Genomic DNA, 13,388 nt, shown 5'->3' on the forward strand with positions numbered 1-13,388 from the left:
ACTCCTTTTTTTTTCTCCTGAATTAGGTGCATCGCCAGACAGAACTGCTCTTTGGTGAGTTTGCCGGTACGCTGAGTGTCCGCCAACGACCTGCAGACCAAAACATTTTCTTCTATGAAAACATGCTTCTATGTACACAGTATTATGTAGCATAATCATAAATCCTTTCGCACAAAAATATGATTTTGCAAACACAAGGACAGTTTTAAAAAAGCTGGAGGTGACTTTAGAAATGAAATTGCATTTTCTTGTTTGATCATCTCACCATATCTGTGCCAGGACGCTCTGAGGCAGCCGTGAGTTCATGAAGATATCCTTTACTTCACCTCCCCCAACCATCCCATCAAAATCAGAGTCTGCAAGCTCAAAGATCTCCTCATACTGCTCTCTGTCTTCTGCCGGCACCACCCAGTGATCAGACAATGGCTGATAAGACAAATACAGGAAGCGTTTGGAAAAGCATACAACTTGTGTATACTATGTGCATTTTTATGTTAATTTTCTATATGCATCAGCCAAAATTACACATGCACATTATTTATGAATTTGTAGATGTAGTTTAAAAATCATGTTTAATTTAATGAAAAAATTATTCATTAGATTTTGTTTTTATACTTTTAGTTTTCATTTTACATCTTTTTTTTATTATTATTATTAATTACTATATGTGACCCTGGACCACAAAACCAGTCTTAAGTCGCTGGGGTATATTTGTAGCAATAGCCAAAAATACATTGTATGGGTCAAAATTATTGATTTTTCTTTTATGTCAAAAATCATTAGGAAATTCAGTAAAGATCATGTTCCATGAAATTTTGTTTTGTAAAATTCCTACTGTAAACCTATCAAAAAGTAATTTTTGATTAGTAATATGCATTGCTAAGAACTTAATTTGGACAAATTTAAAGGTGATTTTCTCAGGACTTTTTTTTTTTTTTTTTGGACCCTTAGATTTCAGATTTTCAAATAGATGTATCTCGGCCAAATATTGTCCTATCCTAACAAACCATACATCAATAGAAAGCTTATTTATTGAGCTTTCATATGATGTATATATCGCAGTTTTGTAAAATTTAACCTTATGACTGGTTTTGTGGTCCAGGGTCACATATGTGACCCTAGACCACAAAACCAGTTTTAAGTAGCACAGGTATATTTGTAGCAATAGCCAAAAATACATTGTATGGGTCAAAATGATACATTTTTCTCTGATCATTAGGATATTAAATAAAGATTTTTGATTAGTAACATGCATTGCTAAGAATTTCATTTGGACAACTTTAAAGGCGATTTTCTCAATATTTAATTTTTTTTTTTTTTTTTTGCACCCTCATATTCCAGATTTATTCTAACAAACCATACATCAGTGGAAAGTTTGAAAACTTGACCCATATACCCGTTTTATCGGTCCAGGGTCACATATAGGTTTATTTTTATTTTAGTTTTAGTTTTAAGTCAGATTTAGTTTTTATTTGCTTTTGTTTTATTTCCAGTTGTTTTTTGTATTTTTCCAGTAATTTTGGTGCTTGAAGAAAATTATAAAAATTAAATTAAAATGAAAAATTACATTTTTTATTAATATTTCGAATTTGATTTTTTTTGTATACTTAAATTTTTTTAAATATATTTTTAGTAATTTTATTATGTGCTTTTGCCATTTTAATTTTTTTTTATTAATTACTATATGTATACTTTTTTTAATATTCATTTTAATTTTAGTTTAAGTTCAGTTCTGTTTTGCTTTTATTTATTTTACTTCCAGTTAGTAATTTTGATGCTTAAAGTTAAACTAAACTAAAACTTGAAGTTTGAAAGTTTTTCATCTAATATTTCTATTTTATTTAAGCTTTATTTTTATTTATTTTTTTATATAATAACTCCGATATTGGCTATTATGATTCCTCTGGTTGCTTTTTATATGTGTGGACCATCTCTTATAATCCACAACATCACTAATTAAACCAAATATGCAAAATAGCTTTGCAAAGTGACTATTATATTTTTTTAATTAAAACTTTTAATTTAAAAGTTTGAATTAGATTTTGCTTTTATACTTCCAGTTTTAATTTTTATTTACATTTTTAATCATTTTGTTATGTGCTTTTAACATTTTTAATTACTATATCTGTTTTATTTATTTTAATTTTAATTTTAGTTTAAGTTCAGTTCAGTTTTTGTTTTCATTTATTTTACTTCCAGTTAGGTTCCAAAAGTTAAACTAAATATTTTATTTTAGCTTTGTGTGGACTGTGTCTTATAATGCACAACATCACTCCTTAAAGCAAATACGCAGCAAAAAGCTCCACCACATGATATCAATGAAGTTTGCATGCTGCTTTACATACAAATAATTTAATAGTATATGCACTACAATAAAATTCCTTTCAGAATGCATGCACACTTGTGCACAGATGGCGAAAACTTGACAGCCCATAGACCTCAAATCTCTTTTGATATCTGGCTGCTCATGAAGTTTACAATGGAAGTCATTTGAATGAGAATATATGAGATAATATGATAATATCTTGGGTTCTGCATAGGTTTAGTCATCGAGTAACTAATAATAAACTGTATGACTTGGTCAAAGAACTGTAGGTTATTTATGCTTTCCAAACAATGTAGAAAATCACACACAAACTTTCCCTTTTAAAACCTGTGTATTATTTGGTAGTAAACTCTGTGAACAAAGTCTACAGCCCCAGGAGCTGATAAGAATGTAGTTGGACCAGTATTATGAGAGTTAGATCAAGATTGACAGGTTCAAATGCAGCACGCCTGCCGTGTTGTTCACCTGTGTGAGTGTTAGAGCCTGCGGGGGAGTCGGGGTGGAGCGCTTGAATGAGTTTGATGGAGACAGATTTGTGCTGCTGCCCAGAGGACTCTTGGAAAGCGCCGCCGTGGGCCGCAGGTTTTCCATCAGGAGGAACGGACTAGAGGGAAGAACAGGGACAGATCCCGGAAGAGCGCCTGCGATCTTCTTCCGCTTGGATGGAGGGATGAGAGAGGTGGGGAGGGTGGATGGTATAGGCTCCTTCTCTCTGGCTGCATAAACCAGGCGCATCGCCTGCAAAAAGAAAATGATGTGACTCTCTTTCCTGCAGTCGACAAAATGAACGTTGGGATTTCTCTTTCTGATTTGTCAACAACCAGCCTGTTTTCTCAATCACTGATAATAACATCCACAATTCTATTTTGACATATATGACCCTGGACCACAAAACCAGTCATAAGGTTAAATTTTACAAAACTGTGATGTATACATACTATGAAAGATCAATAAATAAGCTTTCTGTTGATGAATGGTTTATGATGATAGGGCAATATTTGGCCGAGATACATCTATTTGAAAATCTGGAATCTGAGGGTGCAAAAAAATCAACATACTGAGAAAATTACCTTTAAAGTTGTCCAAATTAAGTTCTTAACAATGCATATTACTAATCAAAAATTACATTTTGATAAATTTACAGTAGGAATTTTACAAAAAAATCTTCATGGAACATGATCTTTACTTAATTTCCTAATGATTTTTGGCATAAAAGAAAAATCAATAATTTTGACCCATGCAATGTATTTTTGGCTATTGCTACAAATATACCCCAGCGACTTAAGACTGGTTTTGTGGTCCAGGGTCACATATATGCAGGGTTCGTACAGTAGGACTACTTTTTGGATTTTCAAGGACTTCAATCAGAGATCTCAATAGATAAATAAAAAATATACTAATAAAAAATGGCAAAAATAAAGTGAAGCATATGCAACATATTACTACTAACGTGTTACAAATTATACTACATTTTTTACTATAGTAAAACCACGGTTAATGTTCTTAAGGGATTTGTATGTGTATCATTTTTTCCTTTTTTCTTTGTTTTGTTTTTATAACTGTACTGCCTTAAAGGGACAGTTCATCCAAAAATGAAAATTTGATGTTTATCTGCTTACCCCCAGGGCATCCAAGATGTAAGTGACTTTGTTTCTTAAAGGGGTCATCGGATGCAAAACTAACTTTTACATGTTGTTTGAACATTAATGTGTGTTGGCAGTTTGTGTACACAACCATCCTACAATGATAAAAATCCACCCAGTGGTATTTTTTTAATCTTTAAAAGTAATATCCCCTTTCTAAAATCAGGTCATTCTCAGCTTCTTGTCGTTGTGACAAAACACAGTTGATTGACATGAGCGCCTTACCTTAGCCCCGCCCTCACTGAGCTCAAACAGTCCGAATACTATCGCCATTGTGTGACTCAGGTGCAGAGGAAGACTCTAATTGAGCGATTGAGGTGTTCTGTTGTTGGATGTAATAATGAACATAGCAGTCGTCATTTACTCCCGACATCTGAGCCGCTGAAGACGCAGAGGACAACGTTACTTTCGTTTTAAAAGGAAAGCACCGATTCCGATCTACATATGCATCTATGTTCGTGTGAATCATTCATGATGCAGCTTCACCCACAGCAGAAGTGATTTTTTTATGCATCTTTGCAAATGGCCTTTCTTAATAATGTGCTTGTTGGCAAGTTTCGCCAATAAACGTGGCTAAATGCAGCTAAACGCAGCTAAATGCAGCTAAAGTAAACATTACAGCTTGTAATCCCTAAGCAGAGAGGGGAGGGGCGAGCAGAGCTCATTTGCATTTAAAGGGCCCATGGCATAAAATGAGCTGATATTTTGCAGAGCTGATTTTGACAAGGTAAAAGGGTGTTTTTTTACACTACTATTGAGAATTTTTAACCAAAGTATATTAGAGACTTTTCATTAAGACCCTAAAGAATCATATGAACTTGTGGAAAATGGGCATCTGATGACCTCTTTAAGCAGAACACAAACAAAGATTTTTAACTTAAATCGTTGCAGTCTGTCAGTCATATAATGGTAGTCAATGGTTAACAAATCTTAAAGAGTAAAAAAAACATACACAGACAAAACCAAATTAAACCCTGCGGCTCGTGACGATACACTGAGGTCTTAAGACACAAAATGCACTGAGGGCAGTAGAACGTTGTGGTGGATCAGAGGTAAATGATGATATAAATACTGTTCCATTTTTTGCACAGGCCGATCGTTTTGTGTCTTAAGACCTCAATATATCATCACGAGCCGGCAGAGTTTAATTTGGTTTTGTCTGTGTATGTTTTTTTTCACTCTTACAGATTTGACTGCCATTCTATGACTGACAGACTGCAACGGTTTGAGTTAAAAATCTTTGTTTGTGTTCTATTGAAGAAACAAAGTCACCTACATCTTGGATGCCCTGGGGGTGAGCAGATAAACATAATTTTTCATCAATTTTCATTTTTGGGTGAACTATCCCTTTAATGTTTTCATGTTTTCAACTGTTTAAGAAAAAAAAAATCAGACAAACAGCTGTAAAATCGCTCCAAAATCCTGAACTCGCACCGAAGTCCCGATCTGAATCAAATGATTTGTGCTCTGAGCTCCGAAGTTTCAAACTAAAGCAAAAGATTCACAAACCAGTTCTTAAGTTCCGATCAAAATCAAATGATTCACGAACCACGCTCTGAATTTCCAGAGCTAAATAATGATTTGCGAACCATAATTTCAGACCAGGATCTGGAGCGCAGACCGTGAATCATTTTGCATGATGCAAATGGTTTGATTTGAATCATTCAATTTGCGAAATGATTCACAAACCCATTCTCACATGATCTGAAGTCCTGATCTGAAACAAATGTTTTGCGATACGCGATCCGATTAGAGCATTTTGAAACAGTGAATGATTTTGAGACGCAATGGTTCAACTGACTCCGAATTTTCGAAAAGCTCACTGTCACCCATCACTATGTGGTTTTTAAAAATCGTTACAAGTGACGTTGAGATTCCTTTTCTGAAAATGGCATGATGTTTTTGGACTGCATGAATTTTTTGTGAAATGTCTTAAATTTCAAAAAGTCAAATTCAAGCACTTTAAGCACCTTGTACAAACCCTGCATATATTGTACACACTGGACAATGTGAATAATATTAAATATTTAAAGTAATAAGACACGTGATTTGGGGAATCATTCATGTCTACAGAACAAATGCTGCAGGATGACGCAGTATGATCACATTACTAACCCTAAACTACTAATAATAAAAGCATTTGATATCTTGTTTGATGCATTAAGTGACTCACCACTGAAAACTCATCTTTATCCAAGTGTCCATCTTTGTCAATGTCACTGAGATCCCAAATCTACAATGAGAGAAGTCAAAAAAAAAAACATTTATATAGTAATGAAAATCAATTATAAACTATATAATTAAATAAACACTGTATGGCAAATATTAGCAATATTAATATTTGTTAACGTTCTGCATTGGTCTGAATTGGTCAATTGTCACAAATAATATAATAAATAATATTATACTTTTTAATTATGTATATATGAACAATAGGATTCAAATATTTTTGGTCAGTAATTATTTTTAAGTTTTTGCAAGATGTCTCTTCTGCTCATCAAGGCTGCATTTATTTTAAGAAAAAAATGCAGAAAAACAGAATTTTTGTAAAATATTATTACAATTTAAAATAACTTTTCTATCTGAATGTGTGTTAAAATGTACTTTATTCATGTGATTAAAGCTGAATTTTCAGCATCATTACTCCAGTCTTCAGTGTCACTAATATGCTGATTTGCTGCTCAAGAAACATTTATTATATATCAAGTGCTAAAACTATTATTATTTTTTGTTTAAACTGTGATACATTTTATTTTTCAGGATTTTTAGATTAATAGAAAGTTCATAATAACAGCATTCCTTTGAAAAAGAAATGTTTACTAAGACTATTAGTCTCACTTTTTAATTTTTGCTACATTCATTAGAATTTCTTTCAATATCATAAAAAAACACTAGGTGAATAAGAATCTATATCAGTGCAAGCCTACTATAAAGTAAAACAGATATTCACCTTTCCAAGCACATCAAGAGGCAGGTTTGAGTTCATAAGGACTGGTTTCACTTTATCGCCTGACAGCAGCCCACCAATCGGAGACAGACTCTCAAATATCCCATCATACTTTGCTTTATCCTCCGGCTGGTGAAGCCAAACACAGTGGAAAAGAGACAATGAAGTGTGGAGAGAAAAACTGAGACTACTTAAATATGTTTTTCATCACAAATCTAACTCTACTTCAGTAATTCTGTACCTTTATTGTCCAGCTGGAATCAGCAGCAGAGGTTGTGATGTTCAGGGACGGGCTGCCAGCGTCTCTCTAAAAAAACACACAAGGCATTGTAGACATTTACATGTATTTGATTTTACAGAGGCTTTAAACCCAAACAACTTACAAATCAGCATGCAAACACAAGCGATTAACTGTCAACATCAGCTACCGTATTCAACAGGTTGACTGTGGTTTCAGATATTTTAAGCATGTGACACAAACAAGTGTTATTTACAATAAATTCCTAATACTCACAAATTTAGGGATGGGTGCAGAGATGTTCTGGCTTAAACTGTTTATACTGACGTCACTTCCTCCTTGAGCAGATGCCACCAGCCTCAGAGCAGTGAAGAAACCCTTTATAGAGATTGAGGTTAAACCAGGGTTAAAACAATTCATTAAAACTAAAATGAAAAAAAAAAAAAAAAAACTTTTTTTAAAAATTAAGATAAAAAAATAACACAATTAAAAACATTAAAGTCAATTTCTGTTACTTAAAATAAGCATACAGTGCACATTTAAATTACAAAAACATATAAAAATTTAAACTTCTTTTATTTCAGCTAGCTGCTAAGGCCAGATTTCTCTTTAACATTGAGTTTAACTTGATGTACTGAAGAAAACCTTAATATAGAATGCAGTTAAACCAGGGTTATAACAATTAACTAAAACTAAAAGAAAAAAAGAAAAACATTTTTAAAAATGAAAATACAAAAATAATAAAATTAAAAACATTAAAATAAATCTCTGTTACTTAAAATAGCATACAGTACACATTTAAATAAAAAAAAAAACATATAAAAATTTAAACTTATTTTATTTCGGCTAGCTGCTAAGGCCAGATTTCTCTTTAACATTGAGTTTAACTTGATGTACTGAAGAAAACCTTAATAGAGAATGCAGTTAAACCAGGGTTATATCAATTCATTAAACCTAAAATAAAAAAAGAAAGCTTTAAAAATTAAAAATGAAAAAATAATACAATTTTAAAAATAAAAAAAATGCAAATACACTTTTGCTATTAAAATAAGCATTCAGTAAACATTATATTTAAAAAAAAAAGTAAAACTTAAACTCATTTTTTTCAACTAGCTGCTAAGGCAACATTTCTCTTTAACATTGAGTTTATCTTGATGTACTAAAATAAATAAATACAATTGCACAACAAAATAACTAAAACTTTAAATCAATAAATGTAAAAACTAATTCAAAATATGAATAAAAACTATAATAGTATCTAGGGGTGTGAACCTACAGTGGTCTTACGGTTCGGTTCAATTACGATTATCATGTCATCGATTCGGTTCAATACAATATCTCGATGCATCACGATGCATTGACGATGCACTGCTCATTTTTCAATTTTACTTCAAATTTATTTTGCTTTTCTATTTCACAATGACGTTGTAATGCGTTTTTATTTGATTAGATTTTTTTGTCAGACCACTTGTACAAGTGTAACTGTGCATCCTATCCAGTCTTTTTCAATCAATATCCCACATACAGTAATGTGTAATTTTGATGAGGAAGAGTAAGAGGTGAAAGAGGAAGAGGAGGAGAAGAAGGAGGACAATGACGACAATGTGGAAAAGACAAAAGAAGGGCAAGGGCAAGAAGAGAAGAGAAGCAGTCTCATATATTTTAGTTGATGAGTGCAGGGTTGGATCAGGCATGCAAGAGGATTTGACCCCTGCTGCCTGGCCAGGGCTAATTTAGCCTGTGATGCTGAAGAGGTTCTTTGGCCTGTCTCAGACCAAACACAGGATGTTGGGCAGAATGATTATTTTTGTTGTTGTTTGTTGTTTTGTACTGTACTATACAGTACATTAAATTAAGGAATAAAACATACTAATTTTGCAACTTTACTTCAAATATATACAATTGTGTTAATAAATACAAACAGTCAGATATATGAACTGAAACTTTAATTTTACCTTCTCAAAGAAAAAAACACTTCTTGAATGTATCAAACAAAACTAAAGTCTGGGCACAGAAGACAACAGCAACATTTAGAACAAATTCACAAAAGTAAATACCTGGGCTTTGGTTTCGTTCTAGAGTTCCGGCATAATCTTTTCTGAAATGTGTTTGAGTGAGGGAAGCTTATATCGCGGCTCCAGTGAATTTAACAGGTGGCCGGGGTTTTTCCACCACAGAAAAGGGCCGTATATCTTTTGATAAAAGCTGCCGCTATAGTCATTTTAAACGCGAAAACTAAACCAAATACGATTTCAACCGAGAGGTACCGCTCAGATCTTATTTAATTGAAACGAGGGAACGAATAGAGTCCTGCACGAGCCCAGCCTGAGAATCTCAGACCCGAGCCCCGTCCTTATCGGACAATTTATCAGAACAGAGTTCGTGTTGCAGCCATTAAAATAGTTCAGTTTTGGATTCTAAAGGCAAAGTGGCTAGATTTCGTTTTCTTTCCTTTTTAAGTTAATTTAGAAATATGTTTGGAACATTTTATGTTTGTTAAATTCAAGCTTTTGTCTTTTTAACCTAACCTAACGAACAAGCGGCCAGCGGTAATGAGTTGAGCATGTTTGATAAATTTAGCCTTCTCAAATCAACACGACTTGCATTAAATACAATCTATAGACATAAAACACTTGATGCATTTCAGAATATTAATTTAAACATTTAACCTAGATAAATGTGCGCGGTTAGACGCATATCCAATCGTTTTTGCGGAGAGTGAAAGCGAAAGCGGGCTTTGCAGCTGACATGGAAGCTCAAACGCGATCACTTGCATTTTTCTTAATAACAGTGGAAACCTAAAATACACCATTTTTGTCGATAAAAGTAAGGCATAAAAAGGCATCATTCAAAACTGCAAAAGGTCTACTATTATTATTTATGTGCGCACTCACAATATCAACAAAACATTATATTTGTGTAAAACAACGCTGAGCCAGATAGACGCGCTCAGTGCTTTTAGCCAGTCTTTTCAACCAAATAAAAATAATGTTTCAGTCCTTTAAATGAATTACTAACAAAAAAAAGACATTTTGTTAAATGCACACTGATCGTTAAATGCACCGGTGTGTAAAGAAAGTGGCAATAATCCTTTCAGTTAAAATCTGAAGACTTATTTTATTCATGTGGAGTACTCCCCTCGTTAGCCCAACCCCCCTCCCGGAAAATCATACAAGCCCACTGGGTCGCGTTTTCTGGCACTGGACTGAGTCCGTTATAACCGGTTATGGTCTATTACTGAACCGATACCGAATCGTCCTTGTCTGCATCGCGATGCATCGTAAAAACGATTAATTTTGACACCCCTAATAGTATCTCAATTGCACTCAAATCAACATATCTGTCTAATTAACAATTAATAAAACTAACTATTTTTAATTTATTAAAATGTTAACAATAATAGAGCTCCAAGAAATGTTTTACTTTTTTCTGTAATTCTATGTTGTCTGTATTTTTTCTGTTTTAATTTTTTAATACAAATGTATTAATTAAAGGTGGTAAACAAGTGAATGCATAAACCTAAAATAAATGATTTAATCTTTAAAATTTAATCAAATATAACAATTTTTTTTTAAACAAAGTGCTGCACAGTCTACAGTCTTACAATTTAAATTAAAACGTGGACAAAAAAATGTGTGATATTAATGTGCGACATATTAATTGTATTTAACATACTAACAGAACACTCTACTGTACAAAGTAAAACAAAACTTTTATTTTGGTGGGTTGTAGCTTTTTTTAGACCAAAATTGAGGACTGAAGTGAGACCAATAAATGTGGAACTTATAACGTTCCATTAAATACAATGGTGAAACTGTACAAACCAGATTTAAGACTTTAAATAAATGAAGAGCCGATATAAATAATATCAATATGACGTCAAAGATCATAATGGAAAGTCACTATATTTAATTGTATAAAGGCCTATTCTGACTTAAACAATGGTATTTACCTTTTTATCCAAGTAACCTTTTCTCTCTGGGTCTGACAGATCCCAGATCTGTATATAGAGACAAAACACAGTCATTTTCCACCATCAGCTCCAGTGCTGCATCTCAAGGCTTACAGATGTTCAATGATAGGATCGTTTTTCTCACCTGACCCAATGTGCTGTCCGAAAGCCCTGATTTCTTTAAGAACTGAGCTGCTTCTGCAGCACCCACTTTCCCAGTGTTTCCCGGATCCACCTGCAACAAACACAACAGGCCATCAGCGTCACTTATAAAGACAAACACCATATTATCAGTGTCTGCCAATACAGTAATATTATATTTCATTACTAACATTAGAAGCACATAATATCAGGGCTTTATTGATTCCATTTCAAACAGCATTGGTAATTTGCTATAATTTCTATACAGGTTCATCCCTTACGTAAAAGTTTAATGACTTTACCTGTCTGTAAAAGCTCTCATATGCAGGATTTCCACTTGATAACTGCATAAATAGGAAAGAAATTTAATAAAAAGAACAGTAAAATTTTACATTTAATAGTAAAACTTTAAAATAAGGAAAAGGGAACTTCTAAAGCATGCATTTATCTTAAATTCAACATTCACTAATACACCATTAATTTAACATCAAAAGTTGTATCTGTTAACATTATTTATTGGCTCTTAGCTAACATGAACTAACAATGAATAGCTGTATTTCACATTAACAAAAATTAAGAAATACTGTATGTTACAAATGTTTTGCTAATTGCAAAAAAATTAACTAATAGTTATCAGAGATGACTGATTACATTGATAATTGTAAACATTTTTTTTCTAAAACGTTTTCTAAAATGTTAGGTTTAAATATGCAATGGAGGCATTATTTAATTAAATATGCACTAATTTGCATACATTTTCTAGTACAAAAATCTAAACACTGGATGAAGTTAATTTCAAAATTCTTGTTTAAATTTTTTTTTTTTTTTTTTTTTGACATAGAGTCAAATGTTTTTACAAAGGGGATTTTGGGTATCTTATTTTGTTACTACATAATTCAGAAAAAAAACAGACAGGAAACCATGTATTGTTTTATTATTTTGGGGGGAGTAAAATGTTTAAAATTAAGCTAATTGTATATAAACAAATTCCTCTGTAAAAACCTTCAGGATATAGACAGGAATAAAAATGTAAAGTTTGGTGTGTGTAAGTGCTACTGAAGTGGAGATTTATGGCTCAGTGTAGGAGAAAAAACTGCCTTTAAAAATATGTATTGTAATTGAAATCTATTGACACAAATAGATAAAGTGCTATAAAAGAAAAACATAACAGTGTCTTTTGGGTGTTTTCGGTCCACTAGTCTGAAAAAACACTTTATGAAAAAACAAAAAAACTTAACAGGTGCATTAAAAAACAGCGTTTTTGTCTGCAGTGTGTCCCCTTAATGGATTAACTTAGGTTAATTAATTGAACTTTACTGTAAAGTGTTTCCAATATTAAAAAAGACATAGAAATAATACTGCTACTAAAAGATTTTTATACTATCATTAATATAATAAAATACAGTACATTTCCATTCATCTCACTCATTTCCATCCTAATGTTTTAATGCTGATTTTGGTTGCATTTATTATTCACACTGATGATTCTCAGTAGATTGCATTCTTATGATTTTACAATAAATATAGCACCACCATCATGTACAAACTATACATGGTTATTGTTTGTTATTACAGAAATGGGAAGGACAGGGGCTGCTGTGGGCATCGATGACGTCACAGGATGAAAACATAGGTTTCTCTCGTTAAAGAAAACCTACACAAACGTGCTATTGACATAGTACAAAGGACAAAATCAGAATAATGCTTCTGTACGAAATTCCGGACAATTCCCTGACAGGAATCATATAAATAACACTGTTTAGTTTCGTAATGCTGCTGCACAAACAGCTGTCACGACATAAAGACAGTCAAAAAGTTGCAAAACAGCGACCTTGAAAGCCCAAACCAGTCAGTTATCAATTATTGGACATTATTAAAACCCAAATCGAGGCAAAACTGAAAAAACAGCTAAGAAATATTCACTAACAACAATCGATAACTGCGCCTGCCTCACAGGAGAGCCCAATATCCGTGTTCTTACACATAAACAAGTGTAAATCTCTAGTCTAAACAACTAGAGAACATTATTTAGATAAATCCTCTCAAAATGTATTTTACAGTTTAGTTTTAATTAAACTTTTAAAGTCATTACCTGACTGAGTGGCGTGAGCGCCGCCATATTTCCTGATTCACGAGCACGC

At 32.8% G+C, this 13,388-nt stretch overlaps 1 protein-coding gene across 1 annotated transcript in view; it reads right to left on the reverse strand.

The window, feature by feature from the left end:
- The window catches only part of LOC141343824 (epidermal growth factor receptor substrate 15-like 1), an 18,424-nt gene extending 5,036 nt beyond the window's left edge, over window positions 1–13,388 (reverse strand). The window contains exons 1-11 of the mRNA XM_073848482.1: window positions 13,340–13,388; window positions 11,550–11,591; window positions 11,252–11,341; window positions 11,107–11,154; window positions 7,431–7,532; window positions 7,158–7,223; window positions 6,920–7,045; window positions 6,143–6,202; window positions 2,792–3,064; window positions 266–426; window positions 3–90 (exon numbers count right to left, since the gene is read on the reverse strand). Of these exons, the coding sequence (XP_073704583.1) occupies window positions 3–90; window positions 266–426; window positions 2,792–3,064; window positions 6,143–6,202; window positions 6,920–7,045; window positions 7,158–7,223; window positions 7,431–7,532; window positions 11,107–11,154; window positions 11,252–11,341; window positions 11,550–11,591; window positions 13,340–13,366 (1,083 nt within the window). The 5' untranslated portion in view covers window positions 13,367–13,388. The remainder of the gene's footprint in view (window positions 1–2; window positions 91–265; window positions 427–2,791; window positions 3,065–6,142; window positions 6,203–6,919; window positions 7,046–7,157; window positions 7,224–7,430; window positions 7,533–11,106; window positions 11,155–11,251; window positions 11,342–11,549; window positions 11,592–13,339) is intronic.

Source organism: Garra rufa, chromosome 10 (genome assembly GCF_049309525.1).
Source record: "Garra rufa chromosome 10, GarRuf1.0, whole genome shotgun sequence".
Taxonomy (NCBI): domain Eukaryota; kingdom Metazoa; phylum Chordata; class Actinopteri; order Cypriniformes; family Cyprinidae; genus Garra; species Garra rufa.